Here is a 24448-nt window from a genome sequence, read left to right on the forward strand (position 1 = left end):
GCGCTCCTTACCGCTTGGGCCTCAGCTCCTCTCGTGCTGTGCCTCGCGGTCCTTCTCAGCGGCTTCTCCTTCTGCCGTGGTGGTCGACTCCTGGCTCTCCCTTCTGGTCTTGATGGCCGCTTCCTCCACGGTCCTCGCGTAGCCTCCCCTTCAGGCCCCCTGTTGCTTCTTGGATGGCGTCCCTCTCTTTGTCTGCCAGCTCCTACCTGGGGCTGTGTCTCTGCTCCTTGCAATCTCCCGCCTACCTCCGGCCGATCTCCGCACAGCTCCTCGCCCAGGCACCTGGTCGCTCCAAAGAGGGAATACCTGCAGTGCGAGATTCTCGTCCACTCTCTTCTCCCTCGCTGCTCCTGGACCTGCAAGTCAGGGACCGTTGGCACCCTTTACTCCCAGCCGGAGATAACCACCATTCTCTCTTTTGGCTCTCCCGCCCTTCACTTGGTTTCTCCGGAGAGGGACTGTCTCGCTCTTGTGGTGGTCCGCTCCCCGCAATGCTAACATCGCCTGTTCTTATCTCACTCGCTGTTTCCGGACAGAGCTCTCCTGCCCCTTCACAGCTCTGGCACTCCTTTCTACTACTACTTGTCGGCAGCGTATCTTTGGAGTTACTATCAGGAAGATCCTTCCGCCATATCGTCGCAACTCACAGTATATTATTTGGTGTGCCCGATGTCGGATTTGCACATATTTCACCGGACCTGGACGGAGCTACCCGAATGAGCGTCCACTCAGCCCGCCATCTTGGCCACGCCCCATAAATCTATATTTTGATATAAATGTATGTGTGTTTCTTTGATGTGCATTGCTAGCTAGATTCAGTGCTGGCCTACAGCTCACATCTTCCTCTTAAGATAAGCATGTCTGCTTTGCCACTCTACCAAGGTCCTTCAGTAGTATACTCGTACTAGGAGTTGGGGGATCTACAAAACCATTGGGATAGCTTACTAAAGTCTTACCTCGAAATGGGACTTAAGGAAAACTCCCTTAACAAGAGGTACTGGATCTCTTATCAACCTTTAAGACAATTATCGAAAAAACAAAACAAAAAGTTTTCCTTCAGAGGGGGCTGAGCAGAAGGGCTCCGTGGGAGCTTACGTGCAATGCACTTATATGTAGCATAGTCAAGCGTGACAGATTTGGTCAAAGCGTTCCTTCTCCCCAGAGCCACCCTCTGTGAGGCTAGGGAGGCGAGCCCGCTCTGCAAGACCCTCCCTAGAGGTATGAGCGTGTCGGACCTCACTGGGAGTGACTCCCCTCTTGGGGACAAGGACTCACAGTCCGATAAGGAGCTCACAGACCAAAATACATTGTCTGCCTACACAGGAAATGTACAACCTACTTTTATTCCTGCTTTGACTGTTCCAACCATGGTCATCCCTTCCATCCTGTTGGCTTAATGCTGGTTTTCATGCGAGCCCCAAAGACATGGAAGGACACACCTTTGTTGCTCATGATAGCGTACTTGAGCAGGAGAAGAACTGTGAATGAGGAGAAGGAAAGTCATACGTACGTAGGTGTGTGAACACTATGCAGAGGTGAGCCCTCTAAAGGAGATGTCCGGAAGGGGCAGAGCCTTGATGGGTGAAGGAGCCCCCTGGAGAGTGGAGAGCAAGGCCAAGGCTAGCCAGACGCCGAAAGGCTGGTGTTTTCTCCAATCATGAAGTCCAGGTCAGGGAAGTAGGCACCCGTTTCTTCTTCCCACTGACAGGCTGTGATGGGATCGGAACCCAGTAACTGACGCAGAAACCAGCAGGCTGGGGAGAATCCAAATCCCCAAACTCTATGCTTGAGGGACATTACTGGCAGCAACCAGCCACAACAGGGAGGTGAACGCTCCCATGGAAAGATTACCCTAAGAGCTGTGAATACTGCAAATCCAGGCCGAGAAAGCAGACAAGGTTACGGGAGCCTGAGGAACACTAACGGGCAATCACCCTAGGTAAACCAGAGTGAAAGATATACAAACATTGTGTGTCAATGTTTGGAAAACCAAAGAGGTTGCGGGAGCCTGCAAAATCCTGAGTGAATTTTGTAAATTGAGAACACAAGTCTATTAGAAAGGTGTAGGACTTTGGGGAGTCCCTGAGGTGTAAAAACAGTTATAAAGAGAACTGTGGTGAAAGGGACACCGGAGAGGTATTGAGAAAAACCTTGTTTTTTTCTGAGGAAGAGGAAACCATGAGAAGGAACTTTTTATTTTGGACTAACTAAATCTACGAGACAGATGTTAACTTGGTTTCTGCTTGATAATAACAAACTGTAAACTATCAACTGAGCACCCAAGTGATTGGGCCAGGCAGAAACCGAAGAAAAAGGCCATTGCTCTGGCGTCTCTTTAGTTCAGTTTTCCCAAGTGGTAGTGCCAGAGTAGTTTTGGAGCATGGACCGTTTTCTTTGTCGAGCACCATTCGTTTTAGTTTTAGGTAGGGAACTTCCCTAGAAATAGGGCAAGTTAGGAGTTCTCTTACTTTTAAATAACAATCCTACTAAAATGTCAGTCCATGGTCCAAGTCCTTCTGTTTCGCCACACACGAGTTTTCCCATTTTCAACATGATGGAAAGCCAGGGGTCTAGTCTCTTTCTGGAATCCTCTCTTTTTTGCAAAATCTCTACAACTGTAATAATCACATCAGTTACCAAAGATTTGTTTCTCACCTGTGCAAATTGAATGGGCTGAGAGAGGGGTATCTGCGTCATAGGAGTTGCGGCGGAGGCAGAGATCGTTGCACCTGCTGCGCTATGTTGTTGACTAGCAGAGTGCTGCTGCACTGCGGCTGCCAACAGCTGTGCCTGTGCCTGTTGTATTAAAATCTGCTGCTGGGTCGGTGTTAACGTGAGCTAGAAACATGAAAAGAAAAATGAACACAATGAGAAAATAAAAATAGTTATTTTGCCATCTACACATTTCAGCAAAGAACATGATATAGGCTAGCTCATTCTCGACTATATGGACAGTGCAAAGCAGGATCCACGTTTAAGCCAAAACAAAGCTGTAAGAAACAAGGGTCCTCTTGATGCCACCTACACCTTTTGGTTCAAACCAGTCGCACAAAGAGGAGTTCTACCCATTGTGGATAACAATACATCTACATTTCTCACTGCAAAAAAGTATTGATTACAAAAGACATATGTACGTTTTAACATTGAAATATATTTGTACAGACCTAAAAATGGTCCATTACAGTACCACCTACCATTTGATCCCCTAACAAAAAAAAAAAATCAACGCCCTACTTGCATAAGTAGTGTGTAAAAACACCTTACCAAAATATCAGATCTGTAAAACATTATTCCATCCAATGTACGACAGCGACTAGATCTCAATGCTCAACATTTTGATATATGTACACCACAAGGCTGGATAACATCTACAATCCATCACACAGAAGAAGCATTTAACTAGAAGGCTGCCCCTACAATACAAAGCTTACAGCAACGCTACTTTCAAAATATTCAGATTTTAACAAAGGTATTAAAATGCTGCACTTCAGTAATCACATACATGTATCTTCATTGAATTCATAAACATCTCCACCCATGTGCGACGGCACGTATTTTAAATCAGAGAAAACTCTTGTAAACAACAATAAAAACCATACAAATTCAACAAAGCGTAAACTGTTTTGGCTTGTGTTATGATCTTTACAGGGTACATCTGCGCGCCTACAAAGGTTTTTCATACACAGTAAGCCTTAACGTAGGTGAAAATACAGGAGACGGGCAGTGTTGAATGCACATTTAAGCCAGTCAGCTGATCACGAGTCTGATCATGCTGGGTAGTGGCAGTTGAAGTAAATTCCTTTTTTAGATTATGGTCAGACAAGGAATCGTCTTTGAAGCCATCTCCCGGTGCCAGTGGTGGCTGGTGAATTCTTTTATTGGAGGGGCATAAATATTTGCCACAAACACGTGAGAGTGACAGAGCGTAGTGAGGAAGCCCGAATCATCCAAGGGGCATTCGAGTGGGTTCTCCCGTTCCAGAAAATGTTTTGAATAATAGGTTAAAATAGTGCATTATAGAGTAGACTTTCTGTGAAAGTTTGAATAAAATCCAAACAGTTTGCAATTGGTATTGGAGGAAAACTGGTGAAAAGAATCCAATAACTTCAAGTCCCCAACAGTGCACAGAAGCATTTCCCAATGCATTTCCATGATGTCCTTCACCACAATATCTGCTACTATAAAAACATTTCACCATGGCTGTGCCCATATAGGTGCTGGCTGCACCTATGAATGCCAGTATTACCATATAAGAACATACCCATGTTTGATTTGCACATGTCAGTAATGATACTACAAGAAAAAATGTTCACGCTGGCTCTGCCAATATATGCCAGTATTGCCAAGAAAGTACATACTCCTGTTGACTTGGCCATTAAAAATAATATCTTTCCACAATAATAAAGCAATTCCAAATTGGCTGCAGCAATGCAGGCCAGTCTAGACACGTTATAGCAGTTATCATGCTTGCTTCATCATTGATGCCCAGTAACAAATGTTGAGCCACAGTAAGAAATGGCTAGACTGGCTGCACCAAAATTCCACTAGCTACGTAAAAACATGTCATATTTTTTATCATAGAGGCCCAGTTAAAAAACAAAAGTCATGCACCATTTCCTCCACCCACCTCTACCTGCCAAAATCAGTGCCCCAGCCGAACAAACAAGAACACATTCAAACCACATTCACTCACCCATTCATTCACAAACAGCAATCACTCCCACACACACACCCACCCATAAATCATACACTCACCCATCAGACGCAAAAATACACACATTAAACTTTAAACTCAATCTTAGCTTCATTCCCAGTCTAGATGCTCCTCATCGCCGGCACCTCCCTGGAGCCCTCAACCTCCTGCAGCACTAAAAGGAACAAAAGAGCACTTCCTGGGCCCAGCACATGTGTGCAGGAGCTAAGGCGCCCCTGAAGAGCCACCCCAGGCTATCTGAATGCACAAGGGGCCCCCTTACACATACAGACATGCTGTTCTCGAGCCTGCATTGCTAGTGGGCCATGCAAGGCTGGGGAACTCAAGCTGTCAAAGGGAAACTATGTTTGCCCATTAAGGATGAGATAACCCTTCCTGATGTGCTTCCTGGTTAAATGTGGAAGTGGAGTTGATAAAGAACTGAATTTAGACGCAAGTATCTATTCCTTCTTCATACTGGGATCTTCATTCATATTCATAAAGACCCGAGAGAGTAGCTATCTTAACCCTCTATGAGGCTGGAGGGGAAAGCCAACCAGAAAGTGGCGAATGAAAGGAGAAAAGAAGACACTCCCTTTCCACGAAAAAAAACACCAACATGCCCTACAAGCAACCTAATCAAAAGCAACCATGCCAACCAGTCCAGCACCCTGCATTAACCTGTAGGACACTTAGGTCAGAGTTCGGAGGAACTGGGTTCTCTATTAGAGCATCCTCCCTGGCATCTGAATACAGGGAGTAATGCCTTGCAATCGAGTGCACAGACTTCCATGTTGCCTTTTTACAGATCTCTGCTATCTGATGTTTCTCTGAAGGGCAGTAGTAGCTGTCCTACCCCTGTAGAGAGGTCTGTAAATCCATCTGAAATTTGATTGCCTTTTGGTAACGTAAGAGAATGCATGAAACTACTCAGCTGCAAATGGACTTTATGGATGTGGCAAAAACCGCAAAACTGGTTAGAATGAAACCAAAGCTGAATATTTTGTTTTCTGACATGAAGACTCAAGAAGGCTCTGTCAGTCGGAGTAGAGGGAGTCAGGGGAAAAAATAAGGTAATTAGATGGTTTAGTTTGTGTGAAACCTGTAAAGACCTTAGGCAAAAAGGATGGATGTGTTCAAAGGGACACTTCATTCTTCTGAAACACCAGGTAAGGTGACCATGCACATAGAGCCAACATTTCTCGAACGTTTCTAGTCGAGGTAATAACTACCAGTTAAGCACATTTTCATCTAAGGTGTAGCATGGGTTTGAAAGGAGGTCCAATATGTTTGGCCAAGAGAATGCTAAGCTAGTAGAGAGTGGAAAAACTACTGACAGGGGAGGTATATTCTTTTGAGTCCCTCAAAAAATCTTTATTACCATAATGGCAAAGAACAAATCTTGCATGGGTTCTTTTGATATGCTGAAATAGCTGAAAACATATTCAAATGTAAGATCATCTCAAACCTGATTTTGACAGATGCAGGAGAACCGTCTCTTTTCTGCATGCCGTAGGCGTAAAATCCATCTCCAAACACCACAAAAAAACCTCTTCAATTTGAATTCTTAAGATCTTCTCATCAAGGGCCGACATGCTCTTTTTAGGCGCAGAACCTACCTCGCGAGAAAAAGAAATATGTACAGGTCCACAGAGCAAGACACCGATAGCCTATATCCCAATTTTAACACAACTCAGAACTTATGCCTGCTCCTTACCTGCGGTCTTACAATCTTGCAATAAGAGCATCTGCGATTTTGTCATTTAGCACCTATTTGCTTTTCTTCCTGGAACGATTTGGTCTGGAGGTTTGCTTGCATGTGGCGAACTCCAGAACATGAGTCACAATGACGGAAAGGTTATTGGCAAGAAGCCAGATTCCCTCCCCCCAGCCCACCTTGCCCCCCATCCCTACTCACCCGTCCTAACACCCCCAGTCTCTCCTTGACTTGGTGGTTCCTTGCTTATACATTGTTATTGTATTGCCCATCTGAATCTGTATTATTGAAGACTAAATCAAGGGCACAAAAGCTAAACGTTTTCAAGGCAAGGTGCAATGCTGAACATCAACCTATTTATGCGATGTTCTCTCTCTCACCAGATTCACTGTGCTGTCAGTTGGCCCTTATGAGTGGCCCAAACCTTCAATGATGCATCGGTTACAATGGATTTAACTGTCACTGGTGGCTGGACAGGGACTATTTTGAGAATGTTTTCTCTTTGCAGATCCATGATAAGGAGTCCTTGGCAGCTTGAGCCAACAACAAACAATCCCCCCATGGCCCGTCTTCTGGCACAATTGGTCCCCCACATAGTCCTTTAACACTACTGGAGACCCCACTCCTGCATTTCCCCCTCCCCTTGCACTTACCACCTGTTCATGCACTTGCACTGTAAGATTGTCACAAAGCCAATATAACTGCGTTTGTTTTACTTTTTCATTCCCATGTCCACTCCTTAACCCCCCAAACCCCATCTTTTCTAATGGCACCTGGAAACACCTGCGTATAGGTGCCATACAAATGTCTAATACATAAAATAAATGAAATAAATGCAGGAGGCAATCTGCCACAGATGGAAAGCGATCCTTCTTGCTCAGGCTGTATTGGGTTCCTTTAGTGCCCGACACTCTTGTCTCAGTGAACAAACACTCTTCCAAAGAGGACACACTAGCCCATTGTGTATTTACAGTGGCTCTGAAGAAGTGAATTCTCTGTTTTGGGATGGCTGTCGATTTCTTAGATTGTCTTTCAGGTCAATATCCATAGGAGTTTTCATCATTGCTGTGAAGTCCAGATAGGTTTCTCCTTGGAACTCACCTTGATGGACCAGTAGCCCAGATATGGTTATTCAAAGATTTTAGGTACTTTTCTTCGATTCGCCACCACCACTGGCTTGCACATTTGGGGTGGAGTTGCGACTGAAAGCAGGACTTTTGAATGGTATTGACGATTCTGCAATCTAAACCTCAGGCGGTTCCTGAGCTCCTTCAATACCGGAATTTGAAGGTGTGCTTACTTGAGATCTACAAAACACATTTGATTCTCTTCTCATGTGCATGAGGATTTGGGTGTAAAACTAGCATCCTGAATATTTCTTTGTTGATGCATTTGTTTGGAAACCGAAGGTCTAGCGGTGAGGAACAAACATGGCCACGCACTATCTACAGCGCTCTCTTCCTAAGTACTCCCCCTCTAGAGTCCACTGCTCGTCCAACTCTCTTCAGGTGAGCCGCTTTCACAAACAGAGGTTTGGGGCTAGATCTCTATCCTCTGCAGGTGCCTCCCCTCTAGAACAGCCTCCCTGCCTCTCTCAGTCTTGAGCCAGAGGACCTGAAGTTCCGTAAACTCCTCAGGACCTTCCTCCTCTCTCCATCTCCTCTGCTAACCTTTTTTGTTCTCTCCACCCTCCTTCCTAACTCTGTTCAGTTTTGTTGACTGGTTGCCTGGTTCAGCTCAGAGCCATAGGGGTCCCAGCCCCGCCCATCACCCCCGCCAGTCTTTGCACTTTCTTCTGGGCCACTGCACTATGTTCAGCATTACTGCACTTTCAGCTTACGCTCCATGAGTGAGGCAACCTCTCGGCACTTACCCCACGGCCTTGTTAGACTGGGTGTGTTTGTGTCTCCCCCCCCCCCCCACCACCCCGCTGTCCTCTGTCTGTATGCATGCATGACTTAAATGTACTAAGACTATTAATGTTCGTCTGCCTTGTCCCCCCCCCCTTCCAGCCCTCCCAACTGTAACACTTCATGCACTTGCACTAGGAGAATTGCTGTCAGGCCTAGTATGCTAGTTCTTTTCTGTTTAGATTCATTTGGAAACTTCAAGGCCTAAGAATGATTACTGTATTCCCTTGTTCCCCTCCTGCCTTCAATCGCTTTGAAGCACTCCACCTGTGTATAAGCACTCTACAAATAAACAATTACAATTAAACGCACTGTGCTCCGAACAGGTATATGGGATAGCAATATCCAGGCACTCAGGCACAACCTCCCCCCTCTCAAGGTGCAGAGGACAGAGGCCCATATACCAGGGCCACCTACGGGAGAGTCTGGGTAGCTGGCGTGAGTAGAGCAAACAGTATGTGGACTGGAAACCTTCATGATGGGTATCAAGGATCGGATGAGTCAATGTGTTACACAGGACAAACAATTAGTTGGATTCCACTCGTTGTGAGGCCAGTAGGATGGGGTTGCGTCTGACAAAGATGACAGGGGCTGGGAGGAGTACAGGACAGAACCTTGGGCAAGACAGGTGCCCAAGACAGTGATGAAGATTCTAATGAGGGCACTGTCATGATAGCAGCTACTGGAGGAGAATGGAGAGAAGATGCACGTACCTATTCAGTGGAAGATGGTTTAGGGTTCTGGAGGGGCAGGCACACTTTACATCTACTCCTACTGGTCCCAGTTGAGCATGAAAACTAACTAGATCATAAATTGTCTGCAGAGGCAGAATTTTAACTTAGCCAGAATTGTATGTCAAATAAAACCTCTGCTGAAAAGCATCTGGAAAGAAGATTCCTCTTTCATTCTCAACAGGAAAACCATTCTAAAAATCTTGCACTTGGTTCCAGCACTAAAAAATCTATCGACAGAAGATCTTACGATTGTGGAGTTTCAAGACAAAAAGCGAGTTGACAGTGTTGACTTACACATACAGTCTGAAACAATAAAGTCTCTCTTAACCAAGGCAAAAAATAAATTGATAGCTTTAGGATCCAATTTCATAGATTACACGATCAATGAAGGTCACAAACACAAAGAGCATTCAACAGATCGTTTGGAAAGACGCTCGAGACCCAGAAAGACGAACGACCAACGTACCAACGGGACTTCTCACCGGTATGAGCGAGTTTCGTCATCTTCAAACAGGCGTAACCCAAGTTCCGCTCTGCGGAAACAGAACGAGGGCCATCGTCCAAGCTCTCTAGAATTGGAAAGAGTCCCTTCAGGTCCCCAGAAAAACTGGAACATTACCATTGAACAAGACATCTCAACTAAAGGAAAAGAGAAGTCATCTGGCGAACGGAACCAAATTAGTCTCAAAGAAGATCCAAACCGTTGGGCCTGGCTGCCCAAAGCCCTGTCAACAAAACAAGGATACTAGCAATCAAACATAAGATAGATAAAAAAGGATTCCTCTGGTCAGTCATCAAACATGGAATCCATTACCGACCTAACCTTGGGTTCCTGCAACACACGAGGCTTCACCCACCTGACAAACTCCTCAGATGTAAACTTGGGATCATCTGACATTTGGTGTCTCCAAGAAACATGGATCCAAAACAAACCAACGATAGAGGTTCTATGTAACCATCTCTTCTCCAGCCCTGAGAGGAGCCACGGGTCGACCAAGGGCCGGATTACGGACTGCTCTGAGCATCAGATCCAACCTCCAGTTTCTTAAAGTTATAAAAGAGGAGCCGCACATCTTGGCAGCGCTGATTCAACGAGGTGCCAGCCAACAAGGATCAAGTAAACAAAAGAAAACTACTTACTTACTAGTAAACTTGTACTGGAACCCTAAAGAATGTGCAATGGAGCACTTATTATCAAACATCGAAAACATTTTGAAAGATGCTCTATCAAACAACTCAAGAGTCGAAAATTCACAAATAAAAGCCAACATCTTAACATTGCCAGAAAACTCCCTACAAAGAGGAAAGAAATGGGCGAACTTGATGGATACTTTCGATCTTCACAACGCCCACTTCTTGGGCAAAGCATCTCACCCGGTCCTCCCAACCTGGGAGTTATCAGGAAGACACGCTACCCTAGACTATGTCTATCTCTCCGGAAACCTTCTGACGCAGGTGAGAGGCTTTGAGCTCATCAGAACACGCAACAGCGACCACAACCTTTTGAAAATGACGTGGACAGCTTCCCACCTACACGTCCATGAGAGCTTGTGTGTCCTGAAATCGGCCAACATTGAGACCCACGCCAACTCCACACACGTCTGAGGTTGAAAGGCTCAGACATTACGACACTAACCACAAATTATTGTCAAGCAAACGCACTGGACATTTTAAGAGAGGCAGGTAGCCTCACGGACTACTGTCCCCTACTACAGTCCTACCAGATTAAAAAAACTGGTAGCTGAAGCAAAGTGAAGACCCACCACTATAACAATTTGATACTTAGAGAAAAAAGGCCGATAATGAGATGAAAATTAACAAGGGGGGTCCTGGGAGTCCCTCTGCCAGACATTAGTCCTGGTTACGAGAGACTTACCCAGGGTCTTTAGCTCACTATCTTTCACAGAGAAGAAATATCCCAGACATATCAGTTTTTGTCCTGCCCTGGGGCAGTCCAGCACCGAAATGCTAGGCAATTCTCCTCTGAACAAGAGTACCAACAGAAACCCCAGACACGTGTTTCGGTCTGGTTGGACCTCATCACTAGGGTGGATCTGTGCCTCTCTAAGAATAGTGAGCAAGGGGTCCACATCTGGATTCCCATAGGTAACTTGAGACCCAAAGTTACTTAAATATGCAAATTAACAAGGGGGGTCCCTTTGCTCACTATTCTTAGAGAGGCACGGCTCCTCCCTACTGATGAGGTCCAACCAGACCGAAACACGTGTCTGAGGATGCTGTTGGTACTCTTGTTCAGAGGAGAATTGCCTAGCATTTCGGTGCTGGACTGCCCCAGGGCAGGACAAAGACAGATATGTTTAGGATATTTCTTCTCTGTGAAAGATAGTGAGCTAAAGACTCTGGGTAAGTCTCTCGTAACCAGGACTAATGTCTGGCAGAGAGACTCCCAGGACCCCCCTTGTTAATTTTGATAATGAGATGAGCCACAAGAAAGGCTAGACGTTTTCCTTCCACTATTAATAGAGAAGCAGCTCGGACCGCTACCAATGTTTATAAGAACTGGTTAAAAGGCTTCAAACTCCAGCTTTATCAAGACGATTTCGAGCAAATGCTGCGAGTACTTGGTGGCAAGCAAACGAAGGCTTTCTGGTCATTGATTACTTCAAAAAGCTCATCAAGTGAGGACGCTTTATCATCCAGCGTCCTAGAAGAAGCCTGGATTTCCCACTTTTCAGCTCTCTTCGGCCTACCCGAGAAGGGGGTACAATCTTTGAAACATCGAAGTACACATTGGGATATCGAACTTGACCCAACTTGCATTGAATCTAAAATGAAGAAACTAAAATCATCACGAGCACCCGGCCCTGACGGTCTGGCAAACATGGATTTAAAATCCAACCCGGCAAGCTGGTCTATTCTGATATTGGAAATCTTTGAATCATGCATGGCAACTAGATCTATTCCGACGTCCTGGAAGACAGCAAACGTTGTGCCTATTTACAAATCAGGAGACAGAGGCAACCCGAACAACTATCGCCCCATTGCACTCCTCGACTGCATCAGAAAACTCTTCGGATCCTTCCTACTTGACAGCCTCAAGATCTGGGTGTCTTCTTCAGAAGGGTGAGACAATTTCCAAACTGGCTTTTGGAAAAACCTAAGCACCATGGCAAACATATTTACTATCAACATTCTCAAGGCCAGAGTCCAGGAAGGGGCGCCCCCCCCTGTGCCTGGCTTTTATCGACTTGTCCAAAGCATTCGACAAAGTAAACAGAGAGAATGTATGGACAAAACTTACCAACTGGAACTGTCCCCCCGCCTTGTTGGATCCTATACAAGAACTTTACTCCGAAACATCTATGAGAGTCCGACTCAATGGTACAGGTCTACTCTCCTCACCAATTGGTACAAACTGCGGGGAAAAGCAAGGATGTCCCTTGGCACTTTACAACGCCTACACTGGCGACTACCAACATGCCGAAAGAAATGTAAAAGCTTTTCCCCCTTCTCTGCACTTTGAAAAGATCAGTAGGCTGCTTTACGCAGATGATATTCTAATTGACAAAACGAAGATAGGGCTCCAGCGAAAACTGGACAATTTGAATGAATATCTGAAAACCAACGATCTGGAAAGCAACGCCCTGAAAACTAAAGTGATGCACCCGATAAAAGCGGCCAAACGAAAAGCATCAGAGGCATGGTTCTTCAACAACGTCTGTCTCGAGGAGGTGGAATCTTTCAGATACCTGGGCACCAAGTTCAGCAATAAGATGAATGAGCAACCAATGCTAGACCCCTTGACCCATAAAAACAAAACCTTGACTAATCAACTGATCATCATGGACAAAATATGTGGTCGCTTCTCAGTCAAGGCGGCAATCAACTTTTACAGGATGAAAGTGGTCCCAGCGCTTACCTACGGTGTGGCAGCCATGCCAAGTATTCCAGACTCAATTTGGCCCAAACTGGAAGGCTTCCTCTGGAAAAAAGTCCTCTGACTGCCTATCTCTACGTCAATAACTCTTATAAGAAGAGAACTTGGCCTCATCTCACTCGAAGGCACGGTATCCCTTAACAGCTTGATGTTCTACAGGGAAGTGAGATCATCTAAGGAGAAAATCTACACACTAATCCAAGAAGAAATCAAGAACGGCTCAAACAAAATGCTAACAACCTGGATACATAAAACCAAACTCTCCTAAAAACTATAGGAAGTTCAGAGGACGAGCTTTTGGTTAATCCAACAAAGACGGCAAAATAATTGAAAGAATTTGACTGGTGTGACACACAGCTGAAAGCTCTGAATTACAAATCTGCGACCCATCTGCCGCTTTTTCCCCAAAAAATAAATGAGCCTATCAGCTATTAACTGAAGTTCCCCGAACAAGATCTTTCGTTTGACTTTCTTGAGAGCAAGACTGAACATTTTAAAAACAAACAAGGTCTTGAGAACTCGAGGCAAATCTGTGACTGACTCTTGCCGTTTTTGTCTGAATCAGGGCTCAAAGGGGAGCCTAAAACACTTGATTCTCCATTGCCCAGGTACCAATGGCAACAGGGAAACCCACCTAGGTCACCTCTATTCTGAATTTTCAAGACTGGACGAGGACTATTGGTGGTCTTTCTTGATGAATGGGCTAAGTCGAAGACCAGTCAAAGCTGTTGTAAACTTTCTGCATAGTTTGAACTTGGACGCTATCTGTCAATGACCAGAAAAACCTTAAAGGGCTTAGCCCTTCGATAAGCAACTGGACAAGCAATTTGAAGAAACAAAATGTGAAAACATACAAAGGTTTTTGAGGAAATAGGATTTTCTTTTGTAAAAACTGTTAATTCAGTTAACACAATAAAAAAATAAAAAAAAACCTCTGCTAATAGCTGAGGTATGCATGGTTTCCAACTTAATGCTAGCCTTCATTCAGTTTTGAATGCAAGACGTCTTTAAGACCGGACATGAAGAACTCTTTGGAGGAAATGTATTGTATTTGGTGATCTCCTACAGTTAAAACCATGCAATGAAAGGGCAACCTGTATTCCAAACATTAGTTCATAAAGAGAGTTGTACAACACTGGGAGGCATAGGGAATATAAACCCCTGGCATAGCTTTCTCTACAGTGGACTAATATGCAGAGGAACATACCCTACCTATGCTCCGATACTGAAGAACATCTGTGCAAGCTACAGCAACCCTAAAAAGGTAGATTTTTAACTGTAAGGAAAAGACATCAGGGTCTCAAATGACAGACCAGTAAACACACCAAAATGAATAGTGTGTTTTTGTTTAATATCTACCCTTGACAACTGTGATGTTTTTAATAACTTCAAAATGAAGAACACCCTATAGTACATATCAATGGAAAGACAAATTATAAGTACATGGCATGACAATCCCATTGTGTCAACAAGCTTCTGCATGCTTAAAACTAGAGAAATCAGTATTTAGCGATGCTGAATTAGAAACATATTGACACTGTTTCTGAACTACAGAGTCATTTTAAGACCTTGAGGTGCCCCTGGGTTTAGTGAATAGAGCAATGTGTACAGATGGTGGTTTTTAACCAACTTCAAATTAAGAGGCTATACAGTTTGTTATTGATAAACTATAACAAACAAAAATCCCTGTACTTCTGCATGCTTCATTTGTTTTAAAGAGGCGTACATGAAAAAATAACAATTCTCTCACCCGCAACATTTAAACAATATTGAGCCACAATAAAAAATTCACCAACTTTGCTTGTTTTCATAACACGCCTGATGGTCCGACAACTATTTACCTTTACTAAGTTTGCCTTCGAGAGCTTTGGCTCTCTACTTGCAAACCATAATTTAAACAAAATGGCCGAGTCTTTTGGCTTGGAAGGCAGAGTCGACCACTGGACCAAGGAACCGAAGAAGAACTTGAAGAGGACGCTTGCTGCAACTCCTGGACCGTTGGTTTGCCCGGTGAAGCCCTGCTGCAGTGCCGAAATGCCAAGTTTGCATCGACAGAGAAGCCCCTGCAAGGACGACTTCTCCCCTTGAGTTGGTGGGACAATCAACTCCAATTTAAGCCACCTGGACATCCTTCTCAGAGCTGGTTGAATGGCCACCGGGTTGCTGCTGGAAACCGTATAGCCAGGGAGAGGAACACCAGATTGTGTGTGTTGCTTTTAAGCTGGCCTAGAGCTTTTGGAAGATCCTCTGGACTCCTAAGCAGCAGGACTGACCGAGCCTGAGCCCCCTCAACTGAGTGCGGGACCCCAGAAGCAAGGAAAGTCAATCTCGACAGTCAGGAAACGCAGTGTTGCTATTTGCAGTAGACGCGAGGATTTGAAACACTGAACAGCCACTGAAAGTGAAGTTTGCCGGTTGCAACCTTTGAACTTGCCAGTGCATTGCAGGAGTCATCTGACGTCATCCCTCTTGTCCCCACGACCGAGTCCCAGGAACAGCGAGATATGCAGAGCTGCACAGGAACAGAGGTCAACAGCTGCATCTTTTTCTTAATTTCTAAGGTACTGTAAAAAGTCTGACAGAACTTACCTCTTACTGTAGAGTGCTTGCCACTTCTGCAACTCACAAATCTAATCAGCTTAAGGCCCTAGATTTGATTCTTCTTTTCGTCAAAGACTCCTAAGAACTTGTGCAAAGACTTTTCCATTTACTTACCAGAAGTGCTTCATCCTAAACAAGACACTTGTCCATTGACTTTGGCTTAGCCTATTGAATTGTATGACTCTTCTTGGTATTTGCCTGCTTAAGAATATTTGTTGTCTCTTGTTATCTGTTGTCCGAGTTGTGTGTAGTGGTCCCAGAGGGTATTGCATACAAACTTTGCCTAACAAAGCCCATCTAGCAGCATTACTGATGATACTTGTCACGGAAAGGCCACTGATGTTGCTTTTGCTTGCACTAAATGAGCATGGGTACCCTCTGGCGAGGGCCATCTAGCATTAAATGTTTTGGATGCTTGTTTGCTGGGAGAATTGCCCATAAAGGTTACAATATTGCTTGGGAGGATCTAAACTGCTCTGCTTTGAAAGAATATCTAGCCTGTGTTTTTGGATTGGGGAAAAAGTTGGTAGAACTATTTCCTGGGTTATATACAAATTCAACACTACACTTTGTAAGAAGGGAGGATGCATACTTAAGAATACTGTGTCTCTGAAATGTTGTATACGTTTCTGATGCCACCAGTGCTTGGATTTCACTAATCCTTTTTGCCAAAGTTAATGTAACCAATAAGGCTGTCTTTAATGTGACCATCTTGATATCCGATGAGGCCAAAGATTCAAAGGGTTTATGCATTAGGGCTGCACACTGAGATCCCATGTAGGCCGTTGTCTTCAGATCGGTGGAAACAATTTCGATAGATCTTCCGATGCCTTTTCACCACAGGGTTTAACAAGGAAAAAAACATCTGCGCTCAATTCCTAAATGCGCCTGTGGCTGCTAAGTATTGTCCTACAAGTATATATACCTGAACGCCTCAGTGGGCTAAGCAGAGAAAGAAAGCACTTTATCTAGCGTTGAAGACCATGAAACATACCCTTTCTGATCCGCCCACTGGCAAAAACTGGTCCACTTGCTTCTATATTGAGCTCTGGTGAATACTTTTCTAACCCTCTGAATTATTTACAAATTGTTCTCTGAAAGCTTAAGGTCCTTCAACGTTAGTTTTTGAGGAATCAAGCCACCAACGATGTTGCATGTGGGTGTGGATCCAACACTGAAACCCCCTGTTGAGACAGTATTGTTTTGGACATCTCCAGGCCCAGGGGGGGGGCACAGCTTTATTATGAGAGTCAGATCAGACAACCCCACCCTGGAAGGCCAAAGCAGCACTATTATCAATCTGCAATTCCTGGACATTCTGAACTTGCTGAACACTACTTTCTCAGAGGCCTCTGAACAAAAATGCAAATACTGAATCATTGTGCTCCAACAAATCAGGAACTATGTTGAGATATCTTGGATTTTGCTCAGGTTTTACATACTGAGAAACAGGCAACCTTTAGATATGGTCTAATAGAAGCAACACTGGTGGCTCAGGATCTGTTAGAATCTTCAGTAGGGAATATTAATACTGCCAGCAGGGGCATATGATATATGAAGTCATTTATAACACACCTGTACACAAGTGTTTATCAGTGTTTCTAGGTTTCTACGTGCATTAGTGTGGACATGAGAAGACCTACTTTTCTGTTTTTTAAAATACTTTTATTACTTTGTTACAAACCTTTACAAGCACATCAGTACAATCATTCATCATCATTGAACAATTCAATTCATCTTTTTAAGTATCAAAATCGTCATCTCTCCAATTTTAGTTTCACGCTATGCTTTGTCCAATGAGCTTTACCCTATCCTGGGTTCAGATCCTCGGTTTCTGGTCTTCTGTTGTCAGCAGTTTTGTGACATGGTCTAGGAAGATGGTCAGTGCAAAGGTTAGTTTATTTGGTCAGCTAAAGCACAATGACCACCAAACTTCTCCCCCTCTGCGAGATCCATCTTCTAAAAGAGGTCCAAAAAGATTGGTTCTCAGCAACCTTAATCCAGGACAGTACAGGATCGTTTCAGAGTTTCCTCTGATTTGATACAGAATCTGCACTGTTCCTGGCTGTTTTCCATATGGTTATGACCTCCTTGGTTGCAAATAGATTAAATCAGAATTTCATGTACAAATTCCTGTGATATTTCTTGGAAATCTTTTCAGATAGCACGGCAGCTTGTGCAGAGCTTTGGCCTCGCTGGCAACATCCTTCATTATTCTGTGTTTTTGTCTCTGCTCTATAGCCACGATCCAGTCTTGGAGCTTCTTTAGGACCAGTACCAGGTTCAAAATCAGCGTCTGTCTCTGTATTTATGTTCTCCAGTACATGGGTGGGGGGCAGAGCAATTACTCTGCTCCAAAAAGCCCTCGCCACTCTACCTTGCCTCTCCATAACGTAGACTGCCATAGTTTTACAACATGCATGCTTAGAGAGATTTGTTAACTTCAGCCTAAATCCATTCTTGGATGGACTATAAATGATGCATTGCACAACGCACTAACATACACGCCGATGTTAGAATGTGCCACACAGTGCTGAAATCTTAACCTTAGCATGCATCACACCTAGATAGAAATGTGAATGTTAGCGCGTCACATCTAGATAGAATTGTGAATGTTAGCATGTGCCACACTCTGCAGAAATCTTTACCTTAGCATGTGTCACATCTAGATAGAATTGTGAGTGTTAGCTTGCGTCACATCTAGATAGAGTTGTGAATGTTAGCATGTGCCACGCTTGATGCAATAGTGAATGTTACCAACTAACCAATCCACTAACAATTTCATCCGTCTGCATACACCTCTCAAACTCTAACCAAACACAACCACAAGCCTTGAACACAGCAAAACGCACAAACTTCACCACATTGCAACAATAAAACAAAGTCCTCATAGAATTGCACAACAGAACACGACTACCGACCGTAAAACACCCTAAGCCCAGCCAACGGACCCACCGGGCTGAGGCTGCCAACAGCACATCACTGCTTTCTTGCACTTTTCCCGCTCATTCCCACTAACTCAACTTCCCCTCCTTTTTTCTGAGCCGCCAGAGCGCCAGGGGACCACTCCAGTGGTGAAAGTGCACGGTACAAATATCCTTTAACATTAACATCTCTACAATGTTCAGCCCATTGAAACAAGGTTGTTTCATTTTTGTGGGCGGTCAGGTTGTGTAGTATATTGAATTGAGGGGGGGGTCCATCTTGCCCAGACCTTTCTCTGTAGAGAGCTAACGTACTCCACACCCCTCTGGCATTGATCGACGTAAGGCCCAGTTCCTTTCGGTAGCCAAAGCACTGTTTGCCAGAAGTTGTTTTCCAACGTTGCCTAGAGACCTGGGACATCCCAATGCAGGGTGCGTCGATGTTGGGATTTATCCACATTCCTAGTTATTTAGAGTGGTTTACCTGCGTTAATATTTCTTTTCCCAGCTGGCATTGGACTTTCTTTTTGATGGTGCATCTCCTTCCTTGTAGATTTTGAAGGATCACGATTATTGATTTTGTAGGGTTGATGTTTAACCCATTTAATTCTACATACTTTTTCAGTTGCAAAAGTTTCTGCTGGAGTCCTATTGAGTAACATCTAGGACTGGCTCGTCCGCGTATAGCATTCAACTGAGGTGGCTCTCATGAATTTTTGGTGGAAAGGCAGGAGCACTCCCTATAGTCTCACCAATATCTGAGATAAACAGGTTAAAGAGAAGAGACGCCAGTGGACAGCCCCGATTGACGCCTCAAAAGGTTTTTATAGGTGCGGATACGGTACCTGCTTGATCAAAGTCGGATGCGTATTTCAGAATCTGTGTGAAGTTCTTTCAGCGCCATGATCAAGCTGGTCGGGCATTTACATTTTTGTTTTTGCCAAAGTAATTGCCTTACCACACTATCAAAGGCGTGAGCCAAGTCAATAAAGGCTATGTAAATCTTGGTTCCTTTTCGATTTGTTTCCATCTTTAGTAGATTGATTAATAGAAGGTTTGGTCCACATCAAACCACCTTAACAAATCCTGTTTGTCGCAAATCAAAGGAACTGGTTGTTTTAATCCAGGTTGTCATCGGTCGTTGGATTTGAGAGGCAAAAATCTTTCCCACACGATTGGGCGATAGTTCCTGGGATCAGATCTACAGCCCTTTTTGAAGATCGGAACCAACATCGCGCTCCTCCATGACGCTGGGATAGTGCATTCCTTCATTATTGTTGTGAGCAGCTCCCAACAGAATTCTGTCCACTCCTGAGTTTTCCTTCAACATTTGATTTGTGATTCTATCCGGCCCTGGAAGAACTAATTTGTTTGATGCTCTGCAGGATGTCTTTCTCAAAAGAAATGTTCCACTGTATTAGTTGTGCCATATTTGGAGCTTCGGAGAGACCTTTTAAAAAAATATATATAACTCATTGTCGTGACTGACCCAGTGTGTTTCCAATACCATGTTGTTCAAAATGGCTTATTGAGGGTCACTTGTGTCATTAATTCCAGAGTTTCCAGAAGTCTCTTGAGTTTGTGTAATAAAGTCCTCAGCATGGTTTTTACATCACGTTAGTATGTGCCTATGCGAGATCAGCCAATTTTTCTACTTTTGTTTGGACTTTTTTTTCACGTGGTCTTCATTTTTGTTAGGTGCATGCACGATTTTTCTGATTCCCCTTCAAAGCTCTTTTCTTTCTGAGAATTTTAAGGTCAAACATATGTTTTTTTTTTAACCCACAATTACGGAGTCTCCGTTTCTTCTCAATGTATTGGTCCATTAGGACACTATATTCGACTTTATTAGAATTCCCCTTAGTTAGGGTATTTTGATATCCTTTTAAGACGTTTTTTACTTTGGTGGAGTTTAGCCGGAGTCGGTTACTAGAGGGTGCAACAGACACACTTGCATTCCATGACAATGTAAAAGATTTTAGTTGGCCATGGATTATCATTTCCTAAAGATTGTGGTCACTCTGGTTCATGGTCATAACATGGAGCATGGATGTACACTGAGCTATCTGTTACAAAGAAGTAGTGTAAGATTGAGGCTCGAGTTTTCCTCTTCCAAGTAATTCCTGGAGGGGATGTCGCCCTTGGTATTCCCATTAAGCATAGACCTATCCTTGCCTCCAGCTCTTCTTGCCAAAGTTTCACCAGGGAACCACTGTGCAAGTATTTTTGGCAGTTAGACTTTCCTGACGGATTCGATGTTAAACACTGAAGATTTAAGTCTCTGCACAGACCTTAGGACAAGATTGTGCACTCCTGATGTTATCAATTAGATTAGTATCTGATCAACAAATGAGGTGGTTCCTGCTGTTTTATGATGCCATTAAACATTTATGATATAGATCTTGTTTCCCGCCATCCTCACTTCCTTCAGCAGTAATCTGTTAGGGAGTATTCCCATAAATGTGCTAATTCCGTTCACCTTAGATACCCCCAGCAACTTTGCTGGATTTTGAGGACTTGATTTTTTTTACCTGGAGAGAGTGTGAGCCTTTTTCCCCTACTCTTTCATACATTTTGATGTGTGGTTTACTCTTGTGTTCTTTGATTATGGAGTTTTAAGAGGACTCCATAGGCATCTTTTCATGTGTGTTACACAGCACCCTCATTGCAGTAACACAGGGATGGTGGCAGTGGTTTTAAAATGAACAACCATGATTTTTCCCGACCGTGAACACCGGTAGCTATAAATCGCAGGAGCCATGTTTTTCAAGATGGCGCCTAAAGCCCCTTTTTTTTAAACAGGTCCCGGTCTTCTTTTTTCGCCGTTTCTTTTTGTAAAGGTCCTTCTAGAGTTCGTCTCTGCACGCCAAACCAGGTTTCGTCCCTTTGTTCGTACGCCTTCGGCGGGCTTCAGGACTGAAGACTGCCTCTGGCGCCTGAGTGTCTGGGGTGGGCAGGAAGTGAGGGAGTTGCCCGAAACTCCCTGTGCTTAGTATCCTAGGAGACCCAAATGCACTCTGGCGTGATTGGCTGGCTGGCTGGCTGTCCGGCAAGGCCAGCCACCCTGCTTGGTAAATGGCAGCTAGGCTGGAATGAAAGGGAGAAAACTGTTAAAAAGGTGAGTCTCTTGGACTGGAAAGCAGAGTCGACCACTGAAACGAAAGATCCGAAGACGAGCTGGAAGAGGACGGCTGCCGCAACTCCTGGACCGTTGGTTTGCCCGGTGAAGCCCTGCTGCAGGTCCAAATCGCCAAGTTCATCTCAACAGAGAAGCCCCTTCAAGGATGACTTCTTCCTTTGAGTTGGTGAGACCAATCAACTCGTAAGCCACCTGGATACCATTCTCAGAGCTGGTTAGGTTTAACCAGGGGGAAGGACACCAGCTTGTGTGCTTGCCGACAGCTACTTGAAACGAAGATCTTCCATTTTGCCAGCTTGTTTGACCCCGTCCCCGTGCAGTGCAGGAGTCCCCTAACGTCCTCCCTCTTGTCCCCACGACTGAGGCTCAGGAACAGTGAGATCTGCAGGAACTGCCAGGAACCAACGTCTTCAGCTACATCTTTTTCTTCATACTAAGGCACTGTGCTAACCCGATTGAGAGAACTTACCTCTCGAGGTGAACGTTCTTGGAACTTTCCCAACTTGCAGGCCTAATCAGCTTGTGACCCCACATGATTCTTTTTCGTACAAACTACTTCTGAGAACATTGGAAAAGACTTTACCGTTTACTACAAGAACTCCTCTCCAAGACACTAGCCCCATTGACTTTGGCCTAGGCCTACTGAACTGAATAGAGTCATCTAGTGAACTGAAACTATTTGCACTGCCTAAGAAAGTATTCGTGATCTATTCTATTAACTTGTGCCTTTTTACTCCCATTCAAAGTAACTGAAATGCCATTTTGCACCTATTTCAGGGGAGCCTAATTTACTCAGAAACGTATTGGTTTGGTATTGAAGTCTGTTTGTGTATAATATTAAGTTGCCTCCTTCTAGTGAATGTTTTCTAAATGACTGTGCAATAAATTAATAAGTGTTTTACCAAGAAACCTCGAGTATAAGTGTCTACCACTGTGATTCTAAGACCTCTGTGTAACATTCTAGTACTGCTCACATTCCCTCTTGAGATAAGCCTGGCTGCTCAGCTCGCTACCAAAACTGTGTAGTACAGACTTATAACAAAGGTTGGTTTCGCTTACACATGTCGTCCTAATTGTATTTGGTGGTCCCAGAGGGTACTGCATGCAATTCTGCCTAACAGTATCGATCACTGTTATCGATATATATGGGGATAGGTTATTTGCGCTAGCAACTTTATTTTTATCCGCTTGAGCAAGCCAGCCATGGGTCATCCTCTTATTCCCTTTATGGCGGGATTCATGATTGTGTCAAAACCCTATGCAATCGGGGCTACAGAGAGCCAGGTTTCCTGTAAGCATAATATGTCAAAAGCATTAAACCAGTGAGATGTATCATTGAACAAGTGCGCGAAGCCCCCCGTGTTCCAAGTTCCAATTCGGTGTCTTACCTCCGTTTGCTCCTTTGGGCATTAACTGTAATTGTAGCCACTGATGGGAGCCGCAAGCCAGCTCCAATTTTCATCCTCACCCTCTATTAGAGGTAGGTTCTTTGGATTCTTTTTTTCTTTTGCAATGTTTTTGCAGTGGACAGTGATTCTTATCACATCTTCTAGGGAACCACGAATCTTGGAGTATGCGTGGCTAACAGCACCTGTCGTCTGTGTGATCGACGAGTCCACTTTTTCTGGTGGAATCAGTTTTTCAAGCTTTTTCCTTCTGCCATTGCTAGTCTCTCCAAAACTGTCCACCATAACCCTTTCAGTTTGCACTTTGAGGCTTGGACCGGACATGTGATCTTTTGCATCCATTAGATCAAATCCTAGTGGTATGAGTGAGTCTGAAGCACTTAGCAATAAATCACAAATCATTCTTGATTGACAGTGCAGACGCACACTGTCATGGTTTGACTCTTCCATGAATTCGACAATTGCTATGTCATCATGCTCAATGGTCATTAGGATGGGCAAATGGTGCCGTAGTACGTTTTTTCTATTCAATATGAGCCCATCTCTAATCGACGCAATCCGTTCTAGAATTAGGGAATAGCTGGAGTGTCCTCTTGCTCTGCTGCCAGGGTTTTCAAGTCTGTTCCGTGGCTTTCTTTGCTTTTCCCTCACTTTAAGGTCCCTACTGTTGGATTTAAGGGACGATTGCCACTCTATGCGTCACCGGGAGATTGTCTTGTTTTGGCAATCGTGCTAAGTTTCCTTCGCCGTCAGGCGCTTGCTCTCGTTTTAGGTCAGAGAGAAAATTGTCCTCAGATCTATATTTTCTGCACGTCTTTGAGCTTCAATTTTGGCTCTCTTTTCTTGAAGAGTAAGGAAACTGGGTTCCTGTACTGCGGCGCTCGTCGTTTCAGAGTTGCCCCTGTCTCCAGTTTCTTTTTGAGGAATGAGTTTACACACATGCTGCTGAGAAGGCGCCTTTCTGGGGGCGTCAGGTTTTTGCTTGGCTACTCCACTTCCTCTTCGACTTCAGCTGAAATGGATCTATGGGTGTCATTTGGCGATTGTTCTGATATTCTTCATTGATGCATAGTACTAACTTCACTGGCCTTTCCGAGGTTGTGAGCTTTTTCATTCATCTACAGATGAGTTGATGATATGACAATGCATTACTTACCGCAAAAGCATTTCTGATGGTTGTATCTGCTTAGATTCACATGCTGTGCATAGGTCCGACATCCAGTGGTCACTGCGGAGTATTGCATTTTGTTTTTCGTAGTCGAAAAGGGGACGTCGACAAGGCGTGTCTGTAACACTATCCCTATAGTAACGTGCGTTGTACCCACAAACCCTCACGCGTCGAGGTCCCTCTGTTTGTATTTTTTCTGCCCTGAGGGAGCCTTCTATACGTGAGTGAGTACAGAAAAGAGAGAGATGTAGAAAGATG

General features: G+C 44.3%; 1 protein-coding gene across 19 annotated transcripts in view; it reads right to left on the bottom strand.

The window, feature by feature from the left end:
• Nucleotides 1–24448, bottom strand: part of POU2F1 (POU class 2 homeobox 1) — a 1344877-nt gene that overhangs the window by 583962 nt on the left and 736467 nt on the right. For all 19 annotated transcript variants that reach the window (XM_069635947.1, XM_069635943.1, XM_069635944.1 and 16 more), the window contains one exon: nt 2656–2838. In XM_069635947.1, the coding sequence (XP_069492048.1) occupies nt 2656–2838 (183 nt within the window). The remainder of the gene's footprint in view (nt 1–2655; nt 2839–24448) is intronic.

This window comes from Ambystoma mexicanum, chromosome 7p (genome assembly GCF_040938575.1).
Source record: "Ambystoma mexicanum isolate Mex_15411 chromosome 7p, UKY_AmexF1_1, whole genome shotgun sequence".
NCBI classification, from domain to species: Eukaryota; Metazoa; Chordata; class Amphibia; order Caudata; family Ambystomatidae; genus Ambystoma; species Ambystoma mexicanum.